Source organism: Canis lupus, chromosome 4, assembly GCF_048164855.1.
Source record: "Canis lupus baileyi chromosome 4, mCanLup2.hap1, whole genome shotgun sequence".
Lineage (NCBI taxonomy): Eukaryota > Metazoa > Chordata > Mammalia > Carnivora > Canidae > Canis > Canis lupus.
Window position 1 is genome coordinate 36945021 of NC_132841.1, and position 23948 is coordinate 36968968.

Genomic DNA, 23948 nt, shown 5'->3' on the forward strand with positions numbered 1-23948 from the left:
TGGGGATCGAGTCCCATGTCAGGCTCCCTGCATGGAGCCTGCTTCTCCCTCTGCCTGTGTCTCTGTCTCTCTCTCTGTGTCTCTCATGAATAATAAATATTTAAAAAATAAAATAAAAATGAAGTTTGAGTGAGATCTACAGGACAAGTAAGGTTTGGCTAGGTGAGAGTGGGGAAGAGTGTGCCCCAAGAAGTGTGTTCCCATGGGGGAGCAGCCCATGTGAGGTGGTAGGGCTGAAAGCCATAGGGCTGGAGTTCAAAGAGCCAGGCCCGGCACATCCAACTGTGTGCATGGACATTCCATTAGCAGATATCTCCTACTTCATGCAAACCCAAATGCTTTCCTAGTTCTCAGACCAGTGGGCCTCAGGGCTGTGGGAATGAGTTCTGCTCTCAGAGCACCTGGCCCAGAGCACTGACTCTCCCACTTGCCCCCATGTAACCTTGGGCCAGTCACTTCCTTATTCTGAGCCTCGGTGTCCTCATCTGGGCAACAGGAACATAAATGCCTTCCAGGAAGGGCTGCCACAAGGAGGGAATGAGATCATGGCAAGCTGGCTCTGGGGGCCATTCCCTCCTAATCCCTGAGCAACAACAGCCATTGTTGACTGAGCACTTAAAACCATTCTCTGAGACATGTCACCCTTCCTGTGTTCTAGGCACGGAGAGGGGAACTTTGGTCATACCCCCCCTTTGCCCCTCACCCCCTGCCCTGCTACACACACTATGGATAACCTGACTTTCCCTCCCAGGTGTCCATTCCCTCCCAGCAGCCTCCTGCTCCCTGGCTGGGACTTTCTGTCAATTTATCGGTTGCTCTCACCAGAGCCCTGACTAATAGACACACACCCAGCAAGTGGCAGAATCTGGAGGTGACCCAGTGCTTTTTCTGCAAGCTCCCAAGACCAGTATCACTGGCTAGGAAGCCACTCAGAGCTCTGGCAGACTTAGGGGACCAGGCTCCAGATGCTGCCATACTGATCTAGAGGCTCGGGGGAGGGGAGATGGAGCAGGAAAGCTTGCATGGGGGAATTAGCAGCATCTGTCTCCTTCTGACTTGGGACATCAGGAATGTGGCAAGTGTGTGCCTGCCAGGGATGCTGGCAGGGAGGGGCTACGGGGTGGGTAGCTGAGCCCCTCCCAGCCCCCATGACCTACCAGGCACCATCTGCCCCTGTCACTCTGAGTGACCTAACTCTGGTCTCTTATGTGCACAGGAGCTGCAGGGAACCTGGACTTGGGGTGGAGGAGCCAGCTCAGCTCCTTCCTTAGTCCCCCATCCTTGTGACCTTGGGCGGGTCACATTCTGTTTCTCTATCATTCAATTGGGAAGATTGATCTTTGTCTGGTGAGGCTGTGGTGAGGGGCAGTGCTGGGTGGCTGAGTCTGGCTCAGCAGTGGACTCACAATGGGAAAGTAGAAAAATGAGAGTTCTCCTTCTCATCCCCTGTCTTTACACACTACTCTAGCCTCCCCACCCTTTCCTCCTGCAGGTGGGTTCTTAGAGACCTGCCCATCTTGTGACTGACTGGGCTGAGCACAGTGATCTCCAGGGGGAGATGAGGCTTGGAGGTGGGGCTCAGTCAGAAAGGCAGTGCATAGGTTGGGGGTATGATGAAACCCAGAGCAGGAAGAGAAGTGTGACCATGAGCCCAGCCTCTGATTCTTTTTTTTAATTTTTATTTTTAATTTATTTATTTATGATAGTCACACACACACAGAGAGAGAGGCAGAGACACAGGCAGAGGGAGAAGCAGGCTCCATGCACCGGGAGCCTGATGTGGGATTCGATCCCGGGCCTCCAGGATCGCGCCCTGGGCCAAAGGCAGGCGCCAAACCGCTGCTCCACCCAGGGATCCCCCAGCCTCTGATTCTTATATCCAGGCCCTTCTGACCCTGTATATATTTTCAGCTGCCACCCCAGGGAGGCTGTGGAGCAATTCAGGTGGCCTCCACCAAGGGTCTGTCCTGTCACAGGAGAGGACAGGGCAGGAGGGAGCACCAGGCACTGGGTTAGGTACCTCCAACCCCATGGTTCAAGGGCTGCAGGGCAGCAGTAACTGCCTGGCTGGCCCCCGGGGAAGGTTCCAGGCTCAGAGCCCTGGGAAGCTGATCTCCGTGTTCCCCACAGAGGGTGTTTGAGAACAGGCCATGACAGCCTCTCCAGGGGAGGACCAGGCAGGCAGGGACAGCTGCAGCCTAGCTGGGCGGCAACCAGCTGCTGCCCGGGAGACTGGCGGGGGGCGGGGGTGGTGGCAGTGGCAGGCACAGCCCCCACAAGCCCCCAGTCTGAGCAGCGGAGCGTGGGAGCGGGCAGCAGCCTTGAAGCTGGGTTGCAGGCTTTCACGCTGTGTTAACGGTCGGCTTGGTTAATGCTGAGCAGATGGGGGTGGGGTGCTGCCAGCGCCCTGGGGACAGTCCCAGGGCAGGCACACACACACACAAATGGGGGGTACAAGAGTTCCACCCCATGGATGGTGCCATGTGGACTCCTCTGCCATCAGCACTCATTCAGACTATCACATACACAAGATGGTGCTGGTAAGACAGACCAAGACAGAGGTGCACACGGGTTCCGAGGTGCACCCTGGAGTAGCTGTAGGAGGACACAAGCCCAAGGCCTGGCACAGAGCCCTCAGTTTGTGTCACTCAGGCAAAACTCCCAGCCTGGGGATCCCTCCATCCTGTTTCCCCTCCATTCACTGCAGGGAAGACACCAGGAACACAGAGGTTTATTTCAAAAAATAATTTATAAAAGACCATTTGCTTCTGTGTTTTTTAGGCAGGCTTCCAGCTGCTCAGCTAGGAACACAGGAGCCAATGCTCTTTCCACCAAGATGCTGGGACAAGCAGGAAAGGGGAGGCAGGGAAGCTCTGGGGAAATGGGGTTCAGAGGCCCAAGACCTCTCTTGGTGCAAGGAAGCAAGGAGGTTTAGGACAGCTCTACAGCTAGGTCCGGCTGGCCAAACCCCTGGCTCAAGGACTGAGTGCTAAGGCCCAGGAGGCCAGGCAGAACCCTAACAGGCCATGGTTCTGAAGGCAAGGGCAGGCAGGGCCTTAAGGCTGGGTTGGAAGTCTGGTTTGGGAATCTGAGGCCAGAGTAGCAAGCCTCAACTAGGGGCCCTAGGAACAAGGATGAACCTCCCCAAAGCAGAACTAGGGATCTGGGATAGTATCCTGAAGTTGGGGCCCAAGGCCACCAAAGTTGAGCACTGCCAGGTTGTAGCTAAGCAAGGAGGCCGAAGGCTGCTGGCCTGCCTGCCTATACCACCTTGTGCCCCTGTTCATGTCTGCGCCCCAGGGAAGGAGAAGGAGCTGGGCCCCAGTGGCAGGAGGTCATGGCAGAAGACAGAGTCGTTGGAGGAGCAGGTGCTGCTGGCATCCCCACCGGCCGAAGAGTAGGGTCCGAAGGTCAGGCGGAGGTCTAGGTACTACGGGGAACAGTGCTGGTCAGTCCTAGTAGGCAGCTGGGATGAGGGCCAGAGGGAGGTCATGGGCAAGAGGGGAGCAGTACCTCCTCGGAGACGGCCAGCAGGACCTTGTCCAGTGCCTCTACCAGCTGCTTGAAAGTTGGCCTCTGAGAGGGTGCTGCATGCCAGCACTCCCGCATTAGCCCATACCTGGTGGAAGGGGTGGAAGGTCAGATATAGGGGCAGGGTTTGAGGAGGGGAGGTAGGGCCATTCAGCGGCTAAGGAGGACATGGTAACAGAGAAAGAGGAGGCTGGGCCCGAAGGACAAGATCAGAGCAGAGGCTAAGGAGTGTATAGTGGAGGAGAGGAGGGTGAGGCCTCACAGCTCTGGGGGGCAGTTGGGGGGCCGGTCCATCCGATGCCCCTCCCGCAGCAGTGAGAACAGCTCCTCCACAGGGATGCCAGGGTACGGGGAGCCCCCGAGGGTGAAGATCTCCCACAGCAAGATCCCAAACGACCACCTAGAGGCAGGACCAGGCAGGGCTCAGCAGGGCACCCAAGTTCAGCTTTGCTTCCTACTCCGGGGGCCAGGATGGGGGAGCTTGCAGGCATGATCGACCACAGAGGGTAGGGATTGAAGTCTGGTCCCACTCTGGACCTAGGGTTGTGTGACCTTGGGTGATTGCTTTGCCTTCTTTGTGGGGTAGGACAATGATTGCTGGCAGATATTCCAGACCCTCAACCTCCAGGACTCACACGTCACTCTGGTGTGTGTAGACTCGGTCAAATAAGGCCTCGGGTGCCATCCACTTGACAGGCAGGCGGCCCTGAATGGGAGAGGTGGGGACACTGATGTGGAGTTCCACAGGTCCTGGTACCCTCCACACCCCCCTTGCCAACCCTGCCCTGCTTCCCTCACATTGCTGGTTTTCTTGTAGTAGTCAATGTGGTGGACGCCACGGGCCAGCCCAAAGTCAGCAATCTTCATCACATTGTCCTCTGTCACCAGTACGTTCCGGGCAGCCAGGTCCCGGTGGATGCACTGGGGGCAGGGCAGGGGACTTAGGTTTATCAGGACTCATGGCTGGATGATGGACACACTGTATTTCATAGTAACCCTGGGAGTAGGCATCCTTCACTCATTTTCCAGATGAAGAAGTCAGATTCAGAGAGGAGAAACTGAGGCTGACTTCAGTGCCCACACCCCCTCCCTTCCATGGCCTCTTCCCTGGCCCTATGAGTTAGGGACTGAGAGAGCAAGGAATTCGGACGTGCAGTGTACAGATGGGACGTATAGAAGGGCTGGAGGCATGTAGACAGGAAAGGGGCAGAGACGGAGAAGATGGGGACATTCAGTGGCACGGGCAAGAAAGTGTATAGATGGAGCAGTTAGAATGGTCCAGAATGCTACCCACTGCCTATACCTTCCTCGACTCCAGATACTGCATGCCTCGGGCCACCTGGTAGGCACAGGAAACCAGGGCGGGGAAGGAGAGGGGCCCCTCACTGCTCCTCAGCCCATCAGGGCTGAGGTCGGGGCCAGGGGGACGCCGGGCCCGCAGGAACTCCCGAAGGTTTCCCTTGGCGGCACACTCCACAATCACATACAGGGGTCCTGTAGTGGTCAGAGGGACAGAGAGGCTGCTGAGCCTGTGGCCCCACATCCCGCCACCCTGCCCTCAGCCCTGTTCCAACCCACCTTCCTGAGTACAGACACCCAGCAGATTGATAATGTTCTTATGTCGGCCGATCAGCTTCATCACCTCCATCTCAGAGACCAGGTCTGCCAGGTCCTTGTCGGAGGCATTGTCTGCAGGGGTGACAGCCAGGGTGATGGGCATGGGGGAGCTGCAGGGTTGGGGACAGGACATGGAGTGCCGGGCCCGGAGTCAGAAAGATCTGGACTTGAATTCCCGCTTGGCTCTGGCATTTAAAAAGTTGTCTGACTGGGACACCCGGGTGGCTCAGAGGTTGAGCGTCTGCCTTGGGCCCAGGGCATGGTCCCGGAATCCAGGATCAAGTCCCGGAATCCAGGATCAACTCCCTGCATGGAGCCTGCTTCTCCCTCCGCCTGTGTCTCTGCCTCTCTCTCTCTCTCTGTGTCTCTCATGAATAAATAAATAAAATCTTTAAAAAATAATAAGGAATAAAAAGTCATCTAACTTCTCTGAACCTTGGGATCCTCTTGTATAAAATGGGACAAAGGATCATGCCTTGCCTCTCACAGCAGTTGCAAGGAAGCAATAAGACCAGGGATGTACAGGAGGCAGGCCTATCTGTGAGGCAGACAGGAGAGAGGAGGAAGAAGCTCTCTTTGGAGATTTGGCGTCAGTTCCTGAATGGGGTGAGAGCTCCTGGGGGTGGGAAGCAGGCTGGCGCCCTGAGGCCTGGTGTCCATCTGGCCTGAGAATTCAAGAGTGGGGTGCAGCCAGGGGAGGCTGGGAAGAAGCTGCTCCAGATTTTCTTGAGAAGGCTGAGGACCGGAGGCTGACCTGTGGCCCCGGGCCAATGACATACCCCTCCCTGCCAGACCTCCCAATGCACATTTCTCAATCCCTCCCTCCCAGAAAGTACCAGGTGGCCCCAGCTGTGCAGAGAGGAGGGGGTGGGTGAGGAGAACAGTGGTTTTGTAGAGGAGGGACACCAGTGAGAGGCCCCGATGGTAGGTCCAGGTGTGTCCTATGCACTTTGGGGCTGGTGCTTGGGCTGTTCTAGAGTGGAGGACACAGAGGGACAGATCTGGGAAGGGGCCCAGCTGGGGAGGCTGAAGGTGTGACTTGAGGGGACTTGGGGGGAATGAGATGGAAGCCTACAAGACCAAGGCTGACATGGGGTCAGGCTAAGATAGTCTGACCCTAATCACCCCAAATCCTTGTAGTCATCATCATTCCTGAGGTTCGTGTAAAGTACCTGGTATAAGTCATTCCTGAGGCCTGGAGGTAGGGACTACTATTTACCCCCAGGTGACCCATGAAGAAATAGGCTCTGAAATGGCTTGCCAGGGCAGCCCAGGTTTAGCGCTGCCTTCAGCCCAGGGCGTGATCCTGGAGACCTGGGATCGAGTCCCACGTCAGGCTCCCTGCATGGAGCCTGCTTCTCCCTCTGCCTGTGTCTCTGCTGCTCTCTCTCCCTCTCTGTGTCTCTCATGAATAAATAAATAAAATCTTAAAAAAAAAAAATGAAATGGCTTGCCAGGATTGGTAGCAGAGTTGGGCCCTAGGCTCAAGGGCGGAGTCCTGTAGCCCTTCTGGCCACCAGTGTTCATAGTAGCACCATGAGCCTCTTTTGTTAGTCCCAAGGCCACAGCATTTCCCCCGGGGTCACCACTCACCCTTGAGCATCTTGACAGCCACAGTGCTGGCTTGGTCAGGCTGGGTGGGGTCCATGCCAAAGGCCTCTGCACGTACTACCTGCCCAAAGCAGCCCTCCCCCAGTGGCTTTCCGAGCACCAGCCTGGAAATAAGAAAGCCTCAGCCTCAGCCATATGAACGTCATTCCTGCCTGGAGGCTGCATCCCGATCCTCCCTCCATGCAGCATACCTGTCCCGGGGGAACTCCCACAGTGGGTCGAGAGGTAGGTCTAGACTCACAAGGCCAGAGAGCAAGGGAGGGCCACTGGAGGAGAGACGGACACCCCGCACCAAGGATGAGCTCGATTTGGCTGAAGAACCCGATTCCAGGGAGAACTGTAAGGTGGGTGACTTGGTCAGCCTGCTGGAGCTGAACTGGGTTAGGAAGGCAGGCCAAGAGCTTCACTACAGGGTCACGGCAGGGGGTGGGGAACAACATGGTACCTGTCGGGCCAGAGGGAAGCGGGACAACTTCTGCACGGTGGCGGGCTGCCTGGGCTGCCGGCTGATGAGTACCTGCCCTCGATACAACCCAGCTAGTAGCAGGAGGACAACCAAAGCCAGAGAGCCTGACACGTACAGAATGATGTCCGTATACCTGGCCTCTGATGCTGCTGCTGTCCATGTGAGGTCCTCCTCTGCCCACACACAGACACACATATAGACAGAAAACTGGTCAGTGGTTAGACGGCCAGCTCTGAATACTCTAACTCAGGCCTCACAACTCCCAACACACTGGGACAGTCACCAAGAAAGCACACCCATAACCCAGCGGGTCACATGGCAGTCACACGGGGATGTGCACAGAAGAACTGCTACGTGAGCAATCAAACACATAAGTCTGCATGCCATGTCCCAAGCCCCACTGGCCAAGGGATACAGCCCACCGTTGGCTCACAGCAGAGTTGCTGTGGCCACCCCTGGCCTCTCAAGTGCTCACCTGGCAGCACTGTGAGCCAGGCTGACTGGTAGGAGAGGCCAATGGAGTTGCCTGCCAGGCAGGTGTATTCGCCTGCATCCTCAGCTGACACGTTCCGAAGGTATAGGACCTCCACCTCTGAGCTATTGATGTCTGCTGTCTGGGGATGGGGGACACACTCAGGGGTCACCACGGGGACACGGGCCACACTGTGGCCAGAAAGGAAGCTAGGGACAAGCGCCTCACCCCCCCCACCCCATGGGAGAACGGTAGGGTTTGGGTGCTGCTGGGGGCTGGACCTTGAGGACTTGCACGTAGGGGAAGCCGTCGGCGCCAAAACTGCTACCATTGATGACGATGTGCTTCAGCCACTGGATGTGGGGCTGGGCGTCGCTGTACACCTTGCACAGCAGCTCTACATCGCTGCCCGCCACGGCTGTGGTGTTGGCCGGGAGCCCCGCCTGCAGGATGGGCCGGTGCGGGGACCGCTCTGGGGGCCGGGCCAGGTGGTCAACCCTGACCAGTGGCACCCACAGAAGCACCCTGGCCACCTGCCTCCAGCCCCAGCTCAAGGGAGGGAACTTCCTGATATGTAGCTCAGACCTTGTCTGTCCCCTGCTGACCCTGCTGAAACCTTCCATAGCTCCCCAATGCCTCTGGGGTCAAGGACAACTTCACAGTCTAGCATTCAAAACCCTCCACAACATAGCTCCCCGCTTAAATGCCACATCCCAGGCATACACCTCTTCACAAATGCATTGTATTTGTTACACCTAGGACCTTTATTCCACCTGTGCCCTCTGCCTGGATGTCTTTTCCACTTTGTTCTCAGCTGACCTCTGATCGTCCAGGCCAATGTTACCCTCTGTGCTTCCCTCTCGCCCAGTGGGACACTTGAGGCAGCTTGAGCCATCTAAGACTTAGTCCATATTGCCTGCCAGACTGGGCCCTACCTGAGGGCAGTGTCAGGGCTCCCACCCCCATACCGCCTTGCCTGCCCATCCGCTCACCCAGCACATCCAGTAGGTAGCTGTAGCGGATGCTGCCCATAGAGTTCTCCACGAGGCAAGTGTATGTGCCACGGTCTGAGGGCACCACACTTTCCATCACCAGGCTCCAGTGCTGGTGGCGCAGCTGGGGGCAGGGGAAGCGTCTATGAGTGGCCATTCACCTTTGCCCACCCAGGGGTCCAGCGCATGAAGAGGCTAGATCCTGCCCACGAGGGTCTTCTTAAGCTCTCAAGGCCCTAGGGAGGCCAGGCCAGGGCTAGAGACCCTGGGAGAAAGGAAAATACTCCAAGAAATGTCTGAACCCTGGGTTTAAGTCTTCAAGTTTTAATATGGCCTCTTCCTGGCTGTATCACCTTGAGCCAATTTTTGCCCTCCTTGAGTGTCAGCTTCCTCACTACAACCTGGAACTGACCCGACAGGGTCTTATCATGAGAATTAGCTGCTAAAACTCCATACCTGCCAGTCAGTGAGCCTTTCTGGTTTACAAGGAAAGCTAAGCCTGAGAGATTAAGTCATTTGCAGGAGGGTGGCAGAGTGGGGACTTGAATCAGAGCCGTCCCAGTCCGATATCTAGTGTTCCTTCTAGAGCCTGTAGCTGCCTTTCTCATTAGAGAAAGAGTGACTGCTAGGTATGAGCAGACCAACCGGGGAGTGATAATGGAGGAGCAGATATGGTCTTAGAACCTGGAAACTCACCCGAATGCCTCCAATGCGATGCTCCCCATGGAAGTCCTGTCCATCCTTCAGCCAGCGGATGGTGGGCATGGGGTTGCCTGCAGCTGGACAGCGGAACTTGACAGTGTTCCCGGCAGGCACTGCATGAAGTTTCTTCTCCATGCGCTGAGGGTGTGTCCAGTAGGGTGCTGGAGGGGAGGAAAAAGGAGAACTTAGTGCCCCCGGGATGATCACCTGCTTCCACACAGGTCTCTTCTCAGTGATCAGCTGGGAGGTAGGGATATGAGTCCTTGAGGACTCATACTGACCTTGCTGGGAGTAAATATGCCCATTCCTGGAGACCCTGTGGGCCTTAGGGTCCTCGTTGCCATTGCTAGAGGTCAAGGAGTCTATGTCAGGGAAAAAGAGAGATGTCTGAGGTCTAGGATGAGGAAGTTTTCTCTCCCCAGGCACCCTTTAACCCCTGCTAGACCCCCCTTACCATCCACAACCAAGGTAACATTGTGCAGGACAAGCATGGAGCCTCGTGCCAGGCAGAGGTAGCAGCCAGCATCCTCCGGTAGGAAGCTGGCGATCTCCAAGCGGCCCCTCCAGCCTCGTACCCGGCCAGCAGGTGGTAGGCGACTGCCTTCCTTGTACCAGTGGCCACCACGTTCAGCTCGCCCACAGCATAGCCGCACAGCCTGCCCAAGGGCCACGGTCAGCTCCTGTTCTTGCTGCTCTGGGCTGGGGGCCAGGCAGGGCTCTGTGGGCCAAGGGCAGAGGTCAGTGAGCCCCACAAGCCCCAGATGAGTGAGCCCCCTGTGTATGGAGAACATGCTGCATGGGCAGGGCACAAGTACCCCTTGACACATGCTGGACACCTGCTGCTCCTCAAATATACACGCATAATTATATGCTACACAGATGCAATACGTAAGGCAATCGCCATGCCTCTGGTGCACATCACACACACAGTGCGTAGTACACATGCTAGATTGGACATGCCATTGCCACACACACACACACACACACACACACACACAAACACATGCTATAGGTGCTACACACAGGGCACATGCCACACCTCCAGGGCACAGCATACTCAGTACATATACCACACATGCTTCCTGGGCCTCCCAAACCATATACCCAGTGCACAGAACACACACACACACACACACACACACACACACACACACACACAGCCAGGGGCTCACCACCAGCTCTGCAGCCCAGCTCAGGACCCTTCACCCTGCAAGGCCATTCCTCTCTTGTGGACATAGAGATAGGTGGACGCTTGCTGGGAGCCAGACACTGAGTCTCAATGGTTGGGCCCTGCCCTGCTGTCACCTCCTCAGGGACTGGGCCAGGATCCTTTCCAGCTTTGCTCAGCTAGTAGCTCCCTCCATGTGCCCACCGAGCCCACCCTCTACCACCTTAAAGGCCATACCTAGTTCTATTTCCTCAGAGGCTTCAAGGGACAAAGCTGGAGCCCCAGGCACCTCCACCAGGACCCCCAACAGGGCCAACAGCAGCCACATGTCCTTCCTGCTGATCACAAGGACCCAGGCTGGGCTTACCACCAACTGCCTTCCTGAAAGGGAGGGAGAACTTCTGATAGATCTGCACATTTCGCATTGCCATTCTCCTATTTTGTGGATGAAGAAACTGAGACAGGAAGTGGCCAGGACTTGTCCAAGCCTTGCCCTCCCCGCCATCACGCAGCAGCAAGGCAGAGACTAAAAGCTGTGGCCAGAGCCCAAAGCTTCTTCAGGGGGCAGGGCTGGGCTTCCTGCTCTCCTCCAGTCCTGCTGAGACTCTGGCACAGGTTCACAGAAAGGGCAGTTTGGGGATTCTTTCCTTGGAGGAAAGCAGAGAAAGGAGACATATCTTCTGCTCACTCTCAGCACACGTAATTTATTTTTTGCTGAATAAATGAATTTATTGCTGAAGAACTCCACCCCTCAAAAAAAGGAAAAAAAGAAATATAATACAAGGCCAAACTTTAGCATCTGGATGTTATCTGATCTGACCCACACTTCTTATAGCATTGCTGACATTTTCCTGACCAGCTTTGAATACCTTCAGTGACAGCGCACTCACTACTAACAAAGCAGCACATTCCATGGCAAGAGAAGTTCTTCCTCATTCTGAACCAGAATTGCACGCTTGGGAATGCATCTGTTTTTTGTGTCCTCACAACTCCATTTGAGGTGACTCGGGCTCTATGTCTGACAAAGCCAAGTTCAAATCCGGACTCTTACCAACTTGCAAGTTCCTGTTCCTCTCTGGATGCTATCTTTAAAGGACTGCTTCGAGGATAAAAGAGACCATATGTAGGGGCTGGGAACACAGAATGTTGGAACGTTCTTCCCTTCCCTCTCCATGACTGTCACCCCAGGTCTACCTTTGGCCAATTACCTCCAATTCTGGTGCAGTTCTTGTCAGGTATCACACACCCACCCTATTCTTCTGACACCAAAGATGTCTCCCCATCCCCCAGAAGGAACACTCAAAACAGCCTCAGCTGGGGCAGGGGAAGAGGTGACCAATGTAGTCCCAGGGGACCACTGGCTATTACCTGGAACTCATTAACAGTCAGGAGACACTGGTGTCTCTGAATCTACCTTGCCCAGGAAGCCCACTGCACCCTTTCTCTTCAGTCACTGCCCCATTTCCAGCTCTGGTTCTGAGGCAGGGAGCACTTCACCTGTCCTGACCAAAGCTGTCATCTACCCCTTCAAACTGCTCCTTCCCAGGATGCTGGGTGGCTTAGCGGTTGAGCGTCTGCCTTCAGCTCAGGGTCTGATCCCGGGATCTGGGATCGAGTCCTGCATCGGGCTCTCTGCAAGCATCCTGCTTCGCCCTCTGCCTATGTCTCTCTCTCTCTCTCTCTCTCTCTCTGTCTTTCATGAATAAATAAATAAATCTTAACAAAAAACCAAACAACCCTGCTCCTTCCCTGGGTTGCCCCTGCAGCTGGGGCATCATCTCTTCCCATCCCCCTTCCCCCTTCCCTCCACTTCCAGTCCATCTGCCTCCTCAATCCTTCTCCAGTCCATCCCACCTCCCTTGCTTGGACCCAGGGCAGGCCATAGTCATCTCTGGCTTGGGCCTTTGCAAATGTCTCCCTTGGCACTCCAGGCTCTGCTCTCTTGCAGGGCTTTAGAAATCACAAGAATCTGCCATGTCACCACCCCATATCCCCCAGCTTTTAAGCCCTTAATGGCTACCCATGTCCTGCAGGATCCAATCTCTATAGTTCATCCAGCATTCTAGGCCTCCCTCCCTACTCTTGTGGGTATCTTCGGTTGTACAGTCTGCTCCTTCAGCATCTTCAGCACTGAAGCCATTGGCTTTCAAAACTGGGCATGTCTTCTCTCTTGCGCAGACACACCTCTGTGTCCCCATTTCTCCTCTCCACCTGACTTAGATGCCACTGTTCCTGCACCCACCCCCAGTTTCCATGGCCCTCCTCCATAGAATCACCTCACCTTGCTCTGCTGCAGGGGAAGCAGCCCTCTGGGTCTACACCTCGAGCTGGGAGAGGGTCAGGGAGACCTGGGGATTTTATTCCTATACCCAGGCTGCTCGGACCTTGTAACCCTCAGTCGGATCACACGTGGCCTCTGACAGACCAACCCACCGCCTTACTCAGGGGCTGAAGGATCTACACACAATCAGACAGTCCTGGGTTCTCCTCCGGCTGGAGGGAGGAGCGCAGGGGGGCCCTGGGCAAATGACTGCACCTCTCGGATCCTCAGCTTCCTCATCTCTACTCGGGGCACGCAGACGGCCTGGCAGCCGAGGGACCAGCGCGCTCTTCTTTCTCCACCCCTACCCGGCCACCCTGGGGGGAGGTGCGAGTCGGCAGGTCCGGAGGGGGAGCTGCAGGGACAGCCGCCCCGCCCCCGCCCCCGCCCCGGTGGGCAATGAGTAACCAGCTCCACGGCCAGGGTGCTCTTTGGACGGAGCGGGACAAAAGGCCCTGTGTGCGCTGCGGGTTACTGATTTACCCTCTCCTCCACCCCCCTTCCTAGAGGACGCCCAGGTCCCCAGTGCCAGGAGGGGGCAGCTCCGCGAGCCCCGCTGCCGCTCGCCCTCTGGCGGCGGGGAGCGCAGCCCGAGCCCGCAAGGGGTCCCGCTCACCTCGAGCCTCCGTGGTCCCGCTCCAGACACAGGGTCCCAGCTCACCTGGGCCCTCCTCGGCCCCGCTCCCGGCTCCGGCTAGTCGCGACACCCGCGCCCAGCGGGGACCGCAGACTCAGCCGGGGCGCTCCTCCGCCCGGGGCCAGAGTCAGGAATGCACCCGCGACAGCGGCGTGGCCGCGGGAGGCCCAGGCCCCGCCCACCGGGCCCCGCCCCTCCTGGACCAGCTCCATCCCGACCGCGGCTGGGGGAGGACCACCCGGCGCCCGCCCATCTCCGGCCCCTCCGGACCCGCTCTATCGAGACGACGGGGACGCGGCGTCCGGCCCCCTGGAGACCAGTCCCCAAACCCAACAAAGCCTAATGGCCAACTGGGCCAGCGTGATCCCGGGGTCCTACCTCAGCCTGCTACACACCCCATCAGACTCCGCCTCCTTTGCCACACCTAGACCAGGCTTCCAGGTTCTGGTTCTTTGCGCCAACCTCTGCTCTTCACCCCTTTTAGAGGGTAACACCCAGCAGTCCTGACCCGCTAGCCCCTACAGACTCTGGCCCAACCTGGCTACTCTTGTTTTCTGTGCAATCACCAAACAGTGGCTAGGAGACCCCCGTCTGCTCCCACCCACTCCCATCCATTCTCTGCACAAACTTTAGAGTGATATTTGAAATCTGGAGGTGCCTGGCTGGCTGGTTCAGTCAGTGGAGTGGCTCAGTCAGTGGGGCATGCGACTTTTGATCTGGGGGTTGTGAGTTTGAACCCCACGTTGGGTGTAGAGATTACTTAAAAATAAAATCTTTTGGGGAATCACTGGGTGGCTCAGCGGTTTAGCGCCTGCGTTCTGCCCAGGGCGTGATCCTGGAGACCCGGGATTGAGTCCCACATCGGGCTCCCTGCATGGAGCCTGCTTCTCCCTCTGCCTGGCTCTGCCTCTCTCTGTGTCTCTCATGAACAAATAAATAAACTCTTAAAAAAATCTTTTGGGGCGCCTGGGTGGCTCAATTGGTTAAGCGTCTGCCTTCAGCTCAGGTGTGATCCGAAGGTCCTGGGATAGAGCCCAAAGATGGGCTCCCTGCTTAGCGGGGAGTCTGTTTCTCCCTCTCCCTCTGACCTTTCTCCCTGTGCTGTTTCAAATAAATAAAATCTTTAAAAAATATAAAATAAAATAAAATTAAATAAAAATAAAAATATAAAATAAAAATTTTAAACATTTTATTTATTTGAGGGGGGAAGGGCAAAAGGAGAGGAACAAGTAGACTTCTCACTGAGCAGGGAGCAATACTCGGATGGATCCCAGGCACTGAGATCATGACCTAAGCCAAGTCAGACACTTAACCAACTGAGCCACCCAGGCGCCCCTTAAAAATAAAATCTTTTTTTTTTGTTGTTAAATTTTTATTTATTTATGATAGTCACAGAGAGAGAGAGAGGCAGAGACATAGACAGAGGGAGAAGCAGACTCCATGCACCGGGAGCCTGATATGGGATTCGATCCCAGGTCTCCTGGGCCAAAGGCAGGTGCCAAACCGCTGCGCCACCCAGGGATCCCCCAAAAATAAAATCTTAAAAAAAGAAAAAAAGGAAATACAAATCTGAATGTATCTACTACTCCTTTAAAACTTTCTACTAGCTTCCCATAATGATTCTTGGCATGACCTGGCCCCTGTCCACATCTCCAGACAAGTCCTTCATTCTTCCTTGCTCCCATTCTACCCTCTTGGCCTTTACACACATGGTTCCCTCTTCCTGGAATGATCTTTCCCCTTTAGGACTGGTTGGTTCCATCTGATTCTTGATGGTCAGCTCACTTCTTCAGAGAAGCATTCTGGACCTGCTAGGTTCTTCTTAGATGCCTTTGTCCTATGAGCATGGAGAAAGAAGCAAGAAGTGAAGTGATTCAGAGCACAGATTTCAGGACTCAAATCTCAATGCCATTACATTTGGAGCAACCCTGGCAGGTTAGTCCATCTCTGCATTCATTTTTCTCATCAGTAAAGTATGTATAATGATAGTATTTTCCTCATGAAGCTTTTGCAAAAAGTAGACATGTGTAAGCCTTTAGAACACTGCCCGGTGTATAGCACTTGCTTTGTAATGTTAACTCTGGTTATTTAGGACTCATTATTTCTTCATCTTTATGGAACATTCCAGAACAAACAGTTGTGTAAATAGAAGGCAGGAACTGCCTATAGACTTCAGCATTGTATCTCAAGCGCCTGGCACACAGTAGGTATCCTCAAATAGTTCTGACCCACCTTGCTCTGGTCTGTCTTACTTGCAAGCATCTCTACCCTTGAGCAAACTAGACTGTGGCCAAACTAGGAGGGCAGCTGACCTTTGACCTCTGTTGAACCCTTGTCTGACGTCTAAGCTCTCTGCTCCTTGGAAGCCTTCTTGAGGAGAAACGAAACCCCTTAGGTGGCATCTCAGACTCAACTCCCAGTGTCCCTCTGGCTGGTGGAGACCTTGCCCTGGGGGAAGCAGCTTCCTTTTCCATTGTTATGCGGAGGAGTCTAGCTCTCTCCACCCTTACTCCCAAAGGGATAGAGGCTTTTCCTTTGCATAACCAAAAGCCCAATAAAATTATTTTTTTCCCTTCTCAAACAAAATAATGGTTTCCTCCCAAAGATTAATCAGAAAATAATTGGATATCTCTTAAAACCAGCTGGTTCTGATTCTCCTCATTCCAGATCCTTCCTTGCTTGGAGCACCTGGAAAGGTTGAGGCTCCTGGCACTGGGGGAGCCCAGCAAATGGAAGCCTCCTGCCCAGAGGGGCCTCACCAGACCTCCTGGACTCACGGAGAGATCCAGCTCCCCACCTATGGTCCTCTGCTGGCTCCCTTTAGTAAATGTGGTTGTTAGGGGGTGGTGTGAGCTGCCAGCAGGAGCAGGACCCCACACAGCTTTCTTTCTTTCTTTCTTTCTTTCTTTCTTTCTTTCTTTCTTTCTTTCTTTCTTTCTTTCTTTCTTTCTTTCTTTCTTTCTTTATATTCATGAGAAACACACACACACACACACAGAGGCAGAGACACAGGCAGAGGGAGAAGCAGGATCCATGCAGGGAGCCTGATGTGGGACTGGATCCTGGGTCTCCAGGATCAGGCTCTGGGCTGAAGGTGGCGCTAAACCGTGAGCCACCTGGGCTGCCCACAGCTTTCATTCAACTTCCAGGCACTTCTCAGGTTTATCTGAGCCAAAGAAAAAGGAAAAACTTTCATAGCCTTGGCTGCACAACCTCCCTGCCTCCTGAGATGCTCGTCTGCACATTCCTGATCTGCCTCCCATCCCACACTCACGACCTCTCACACAGATCTCTGTGGTATCTGATGCTCTTTCATGTAATTCATTCTTACACACATTCATTGGCCAGGTGTCAATTAAAGGTTAGTTATATGGTATGCACTGTTCTAAATCACAGGGATAAATTGGTAATCTGACCCAGCCCCTCCCCTTCAAGGAGTTGCTGACACTGTCGTGGGGAGAAATAGATCAGTAAACAGAGCACAAAAGGAGACATGCTGAGGGAATCTGGGAGAGGCATCGGTCTGTCTCCCGATCAGGTCTCACTCTCTTGGTAACAATTTTCCACCTGTTACATTGGCAGTCTCTCTCTCAAAACCTTTCAAACATTACCACACACACACACACACACACACACACAAACACACACACACACACACACACCCCTAGTAGGGCCTGCCATCCTAAGATCCTGCCTTTAGTCTGCCTCTGCCTTGGTTTCTCTCTCCAGAAAATAGGCACACTCCTGCTTCCTTTTCCCCAGGAATGTTGGAGGAAGTGAATGAGTTAGGAGATGGGACTCGGTTTCAACAGAACAGGAAGCAGCGAAGAAGCTCTTGCTTTGGCTGAGCTCTCACTATCTGTCAAGTGACATGCTAAGCTAGGGGTCATATATGCATTATATCCTTTGATCCTCCCCCCAAGCCAAATGGGGGTTAGAAACCTTAGCTCCACTTTGCAGGTAAGGAACTAGAAGCTGGGGTAGATGGAATGACTCGTCTAAAGTCATGTAGTGGGGCAGCTCAGTTGTTAGAACATGTAACTCTCCATCTCAGGGTCATGAGTTCAAGCCCCACATGGGGCATAGAGCTTACTTTTAAAAATAATAAAAAAATAAAGTCACATAGCAAGTGAACAACAGAACTGAGCCTTGAACCCCGATCTTCTGGGAAAAGGAGGGGAAGCTCAGGGTGACTCTGCACAGAGTTGGGATTTTCGATGCTATTGCATCAGCCTGGTTTCTGCCCCCCCATCCTTAACTTCAGTCCAGGAAGGTGCAGACTCACCTGAAGGTGGCTGGGGCTGGGCACTGCTCTGCCTGTCCGTTTGGCTAGTACTGATGGGGCATCTATGAAGTACCAGGCCCTAGGCAGAGGTTTGCAGATTCTGGGCTCCTGAAGTGTAAGGCTGGGCCAGGAGGGACTCCCTGAGGAGGCTAGGCCCTGCCCCCCACCTGCCTCGGAGCAGAGTTGGGGGGGGGGCAGACGTTGCCTGGTGCCAACCATGTTGCTCTTGGATGACAGCTGGGCCCAGGGAACACTGGGGCTCTTGTGCCGAAGGGCTGCCCTGAGCCCCTGCTCAGGCCCGATTCCAGACCAGGCCTGGCTCAAGCCCTGTCCCCTGAGCCAGTCCTGTGCTTTCTTGTCTTCTTTCCTTAATTTCTTTCCTTTAAAATGATTTTTATTTTGAGAAAGTTTTAAATTATATAATAAAAAATACACAGGGCAATATCATACACTTGCTACTCAGAATTGATGATTGTTATTATCATTTTTTTTCTAACCCCTTTTCACCCTGGCTTCTCTCACAGACTCCAGGGAGGTCTGGCTTGGCTTGTCAAAATGGAGGTGACTCTGACAGCAACTAAGTGGTGAAAGGTTGGGTGTTATGGCCAGACAGATGTAGGTTTGAATCCTGAAAACTTGGGACCTTCCACAAATTGCTTAACATTAAGCCTCAGTTTCATTTACGTGGGACCTGATCCTGAGACTCCAGGATCATGCCCTGGGCTGAAGGCAGGTGCTAAACCGCCGAGCCACCCAGGGATTCCCACTAAGAGTTTTTCTATGAGGACCTAGTATAATGATGTATTAAAGCCCAGGCCAGGGATCCCTGGGTGGCGCAGCGGTTTGGCGCCTGCCTTTGGCCCAGGGCGCGATCCTGGAGACCTGGGATCAAATCCCACATTGGGCTCCCGGTGCATGGAGCCTGCTTCTCCCTCTGCCTGTGTCTCTGTGCCCCTCTCTCTCTCTGTGACTATCATAAATAAATAAAAATTAAAAAAAAAAAAAAAAAAAAAAAGCCCAGGCCAATGCCTGGCATGTAGCCCAGGCTTAGTAAAAAGTGGCCAGTAGGGACACCTGGGGGGCTCAGCAATTGAGTGTCTGTCTTCGGCTCAGGGTGTGATCCTATGGTCTCGGGATCGAGTCCCACATCGGGCTCCCTGCATGGAGCCTGCTTCTCCTTCTGCCTGTGTCTCTGCCTCTCTGTGTGTCTCTCATGAATAAATAAATGAAATCTTTAAAAAAAAAAAAGTGGCCAATATTAATAATAGCAGCTTTGGGTCTAGGTAGGATCTACTCAAATGTATGGGTAACACACTTTTGTGACCAAGAAAGAGGGACTGTTAGAGTCAACCTTTTTCCAGACCCTATATTTCCTCATTCCCCACCAGTTAGGCACATTTAAGTCCAATTTCTACTTCAGAACAACAGTCAGGAATTGCAGGCAGCCAGGGCATTGTGGTAGAGTTAGGGAGCCTGGTGCTAATGTTGGCAGCCTAGAGAGCTCTCAGGATGGCCCCTTGGACTAAGCCAGATGGAGGGGAATGGGCTAGAAGGAATCCAAGGCTCTTGCTGGGATAGTCCTGGTGCTTCCCAGAGTCTCAGCAGCACCCTTGGCCCTCTTGTCCACTGGTCTCAGACCCTGTGGGCCCATGTCTTGGGAAGCTTTCAGGGTTTGCCACACTCAGCCCTCTTTAGACTTGGGCCTACAAACCTCACACCTACTGGGGCTTGGCACACATATATTTTTGGAAGAGAGAGGGGGCCAGGACAGCTGTGAAGCGGCAAAGCTGGGCAGGAAGGGTTATGGGGCTGGTAGTCTGAATCAGGAAAGAAACCTCAGTGGAGGCTTCTCTACCTTGCCTGATGGCCACCTGGACCATATAGGATTTTGGGCACAGAAAAACCAGAAAACCCAAATGGCAGGGGCTTTAACAAAACAGGTTAATTCATCACTTATTAGTTCCAAATCTGGAGATAGGTGAAGGTGGGTCTGAAATCAGGGTTGAGATCTTTTTAATTCTCTATACTTTATCCTAATGGTTACAAGATGGTGGCTTCAGCTCCTGCCATTACATTTGTGCTCAGGCAGGAGGAAGGAAGAAGCCACAAAAGAGGGGCAGCCCTGGTGGCGCAGCGGTTTGGCACTGCCTGCAGCCTGGGGTGTGATCCTGGAGACCCGGGATCGAGTCCCACGTCAGGCTCCCTCCATGGAGACTGCTTCTCCCTCTGCCTGTGTATCTGCCTCTCTCTCTGTGTCTATGAATAAATAAATAAAATCTTAAAAAAAAAAAAAAGAAGCCACAAAAGAGTTGAATCTGTATCCAGCAACTTCTAATTTTATCTCTTTGGCAAGACTGTAATATATTGCCACCCCTAACTGCAATGGAGGTCAGGAAGTTCTACTAGAAAGAACAGGTGACTGAGCATTAAGCAGGCCCTGTGTCATCAATCTTCTCTTCAGTGCCAAAACAACTTCTTTATTATTATTATTAAAGATTTTATTTATTTATTCATGAGAATAATAACAGAGAGAGAGGGAGACATAGACAAAGGGAGAAGCAGGCTCCATGCAGGGAGCCCAATGCAGGACTGGATCCTGAACTCTGGGAATCACACCCTGAGCTGAAGGCAGACACTCAACCGCTGAGTCACCCAGGCATCGCTATTATTAATATTATTATTATTATTATTTATTTATTTATTTATTTATTTATTTATTTATTTATTTATTATTTTTTAAACTAAACTCTACCCTCAATGTGGGGCTCAAACTCACAATTCCCAGATCAAGATCTTCATGTTCCACTGACTGAGCCACCCAGGTGTCCCACCAAAATGACTTCTTCTTTTTTTTTTTTTTAATATTTGTTTATTTATTAGAGAGAGAGGGAGAGAGAGCGCAAGTGCAGGGTGAGGGGCAGAGGCAGAGGGAGAAAAATAATTTCTATCGGACTCCCTGCTGAGTACAGAGCCTCATGAGTCTGAGATCATGACCTGAGCTGAAGTCAGGTGTTGGAGGCTTAGCCCATTGAGCCACCCAGGCGCCCCTAAAATGACTTCTTTTTTTTTTTTTTTTAAATTTTACTTATTTATTCATGAGAGACACACACAGAGAGAGGCAGAGACACAGGCAGAGGGAGAAGCAGGCTCCATGCAGGGAGCCCGACATGGGACTCGATCCCAGGTCTCCAGGATCACGCCCTGGGCTGAAGGTGGCGCTAAACCGCTGAGCCACCCGGGCTGCCCTCCATGACTTCTTTAAAACAGATTTAGGGGCACCTGGATGGCTCAGTCAGTTAGGCCTCCAACTCTTTTGGGTTTGGCTCAGTCATGATCTCGAGTTTGTTGGATGAAGCCCCACATAGGGTTCAGATTCTCTCTCCATCTTGCTCTGGCTTGTGCTCTCTCTCTCAAATATATACATAAAATCTTTTTAAAAAGTTATAAAGCACAGATTTAACTAACTCACTCTTCAGCTTTAACTGCTCTCTCCCTCCCCGCCACTGGTATCCCTAGCTCCTCAGCCTAGCACTCATGGCTCTTCCAGACTGACCTCTACTGCTCTCTCCTGTCCCAGGGTCTCCCCTCTCCCCGGAGATACCTGTTCTGTGTTCCAGCTGCACTGAGCTGCAGGCAGGCCCTCCTGAAAGCAGCTGGTTGGCTCACACACCTTGGTGTCTTTGCACTTGCTGTTCTTATTGCTGGGAGTGTCCTTCCTTTGGCCTGCCTTCCCCCATCCCTTCCCTCCTGCCATCGCAGCACCAGATGCCTGCCATTCAGCTTTCTGGACTCCTCTCAAGCGCTCCCTCTTCTCTGAGAACCTTCCTGACCACCTTGAATTGGACATCTAAACACTTTTCCTCTCTCTGAAAACAGCTCTTCCATTTTCCGTGAGATCCTGGCAGTCCCCTACTCCCAGTCTACTGGGATTTGGGTGGAGCCAACTTCTCCCTGGTTCCTATGGAGGGCATGTGCCCCTGGACTTGGCTACTGAGAATATTCCATCCCCCAGCCTAGTTCTTTAATGCTCTTGGTAGTTCTGTGAATTTAAACTGGCTGGGGTTTGTTTCTACTTTTTTTTTTTTTTTTAAGATTTTATTTATTTATTCATGAGAGAGAGAGAGAGAGAGAGAGGCACAGGCAGAGGGAGAAGCAGGCTCCATGCAGGGAGCCCGACGTGGGACTCGATTCTGGGTCAGGCCCTGGGCTGAAGGCGACGCTAAACCACTGAGCCAGAGCCACCCAGGCTGCCCTGTTTCTACTGCTTTTAGCTGAAAATCTTGATACACCCTGAGGGACCTAGCTCCTGCCAGTCTCTTTCTTTATCTGGTGACATAAACTCTTTCTTTCAAAGTGATAAGCATCATCTTGCCTCAGGGCCTTGGCACATGCTTTCCCTCTACCAGGACCATCCTCTCCCCCAGGTATCCCTGCTTATCCATGGGCTAATTCCTATTCAGCCTTCAAGTCTCAGCTTGCATGTCACTTCCTCAGAGAGACCTTTCCCGCCCTGCCCCCAGCCTAGGCTCAGTCCTATGCTCTAGCTACACTGGCATTTTCCTTTACAGCATTTTATCACAATTGGAATGAGTTCTTCTAGGACATGAAATTGTGTCTCATTCCAGGGTTATGGCGTACAGAAAGGGCTGAGGAAAAATACATTTCTGTTTCCACACTCTCTAGAGACCTGTGTCCTGTCCTAACATCCCTCTGCCACACTACTCAACCTCTATCAGATTTTCTGACTCTCAGGACACCTGGGTAGCTGAGCGGTTGAGTGTCTGCCTTTGACTCAGGGTGTGATCCTGGAGTCTGGGGATCGAGTCCCACATCGGGCTCCCTGTATGGAGCCTGCTTCTCTCTGCTGGTGTCTCTGCCTTTCTCTGTCTGTGTCTCCCATGAATAAATAAAGTCTTTAAAAAAAAATTTCCTGACTCTTCAATATTTTCATTAAGATGCAAGTAACAGATATCCCAACTCAAATGGGCTTAAGCAAAATAGTGAATTTATTAGCTTATGTAATTTTAAAGTCCAGGGGTAGATCAGGGTTCAGGAACAGTCCAACCAAGATTCATTCCCTCTTTTGCTTTCTTCCCTCCACTCTCTGGCAGGTGCTCCCCAAGAGGTGACAAAGAAGGCTACCAACAGCTCTAGGCTCAAAGCTTTCCCATTTGGCAACTCTTTCCCAATTGTTCAGCAAAAGCCAGGTGGGTGGAGGTCATCTTGACCCAGACCCCATCAGCTGAGGGTAGGGTTCCTCAAGAAAGTAGAAAGGTGGGCAGCCCTGGTGGCTCAGTGGTTTAGCGCCACCTTTAGTCCAGGGTGTGATCCCGGAGACCCAGGATTGAGTCCCACGTCAGGCTCCATGCAGGGAGCCATTTCCCTCTCTCTTTCTCTCTCTCTCTTTCTGTGTCTGTCATGAATAAATAAATAAAATCTTAAAAAAATAAAGAAAGTAGAAAGGTAAGTAGATACCAGGGGGCCCAAACAAGGTATGATTCTGGAAGCCTTTCTACATAATAAACCATTCCCACACATGGTGATTTAAAACATTTAGCATTCCTCACAATTCTGTGGATTAGGTGGGCTCAGCTTGGCAGTTCTTCTGATGGTCTCTTCAGAGGTTGCTTATGCTTGTGGCTCCCATGTGCTAGATGGTCTAAGATAGCCTCCTACACATGCGTGGAGCTGGCCGATGGCCTCTCTCCACACGGTCTTTCATCTCTACTTGGTCCAGCCCAGACTTCCTTTTACAGTGGTAGGAGTGGAAGCTGCAAGGCCTAAGTTCTAGCCTTGGAAGTTTGCAGTGTTACATCACTGATCAGAGCAAGTGTCGAGGCCAGCTCAGGTTCTCCATCTTGAAGGCCTGAGTGACAAAGCCACATCACAAAAGCATACAGATGCAGGGAGGCAAAGATTCAGGAGAGGACATTACTGAAACAATTTACTGTACTTCACAGATACTCTCTTCTAGGTCCTTGAACTTACTCTCCTCCCAGCTTGGGTCCTTTGACCCTGATAACCACTGGAGTCTCAGCTCCTTGAAAAAGTCTTTCTGTGGGATCCCTGGGTGGCGCGGCGGTTTGGTGCCTGCCTTTGGCCCAGGGCGCGATCCTGGAGACCCGGGATCGAATCCCACTTCGGGCT

At 53.0% G+C, this 23948-nt stretch overlaps 1 protein-coding gene and 1 long non-coding RNA gene across 7 annotated transcripts; both read right to left on the reverse strand.

Moving 5' to 3' along the window:
* Positions 1 to 2730: 2730 nt before the first annotated feature.
* Positions 2731 to 13683, reverse strand: FGFR4 (fibroblast growth factor receptor 4). 6 transcript variants are annotated; one of them, XM_072824026.1, is made up of 18 exons: positions 13496 to 13683; positions 10797 to 10936; positions 9846 to 10109; positions 9673 to 9753; positions 9386 to 9552; positions 8690 to 8813; positions 7979 to 8169; positions 7701 to 7839; positions 7205 to 7398; positions 6951 to 7096; positions 6742 to 6863; positions 5110 to 5220; positions 4835 to 5025; positions 4330 to 4452; positions 4167 to 4237; positions 3794 to 3931; positions 3514 to 3619; positions 2731 to 3430 (listed from the first exon to the last, which is right to left on the reverse strand). In XM_072824026.1, exons 2-18 carry the CDS (start codon positions 10885 to 10887, stop codon positions 3284 to 3286), a joined length of 2406 nt encoding a protein of 801 aa, XP_072680127.1. In that variant the 5' UTR covers positions 10888 to 10936; positions 13496 to 13683; the 3' UTR covers positions 2731 to 3283. The 6 variants fall into 6 exon arrangements, with proteins under 6 accessions (XP_072680127.1, XP_072680124.1, XP_072680126.1 ...); XM_072824023.1 differs by having other exon boundaries at positions 10797 to 10940; XM_072824025.1 differs by lacking the exon at positions 13496 to 13683 and adding an exon at positions 13096 to 13231 and having other exon boundaries at positions 10797 to 10940.
* A 1183-nt stretch (positions 13684 to 14866) lies between these two features.
* On the reverse strand, positions 14867 to 23652 carry LOC140631549 (uncharacterized). The gene is made up of 2 exons (XR_012029091.1): positions 23369 to 23652; positions 14867 to 15353 (listed from the first exon to the last, which is right to left on the reverse strand). It is a non-coding gene; the product is annotated as an uncharacterized lncRNA (long non-coding RNA).
* Positions 23653 to 23948: the final 296 nt, after the last annotated feature.

What these genes read in the sequence shown, in the direction of transcription:
- FGFR4 (XM_072824026.1), bottom strand. Translation starts at nt 10,887, where the DNA reads ATGTGGCTGCTGTTGGCCCTGTTGGGGGTCCTGGTGGAGGTGCCTGGG. An exon ending in TGTTACCTTGGTTGTGGATG is followed by an intron (nt 9,754 to 9,845) that starts GTAAGGGGGGTC and finishes TCCCTGACATAG; the next exon opens with ACTCCTTGACCTCTAGCAAT. An exon ending in GGCTGTCAAGATGCTCAAGG is followed by an intron (nt 5,221 to 6,741) that starts GTGAGTGGTGAC and finishes TCACCCCTGCAG; the next exon opens with ACAATGCCTCCGACAAGGAC.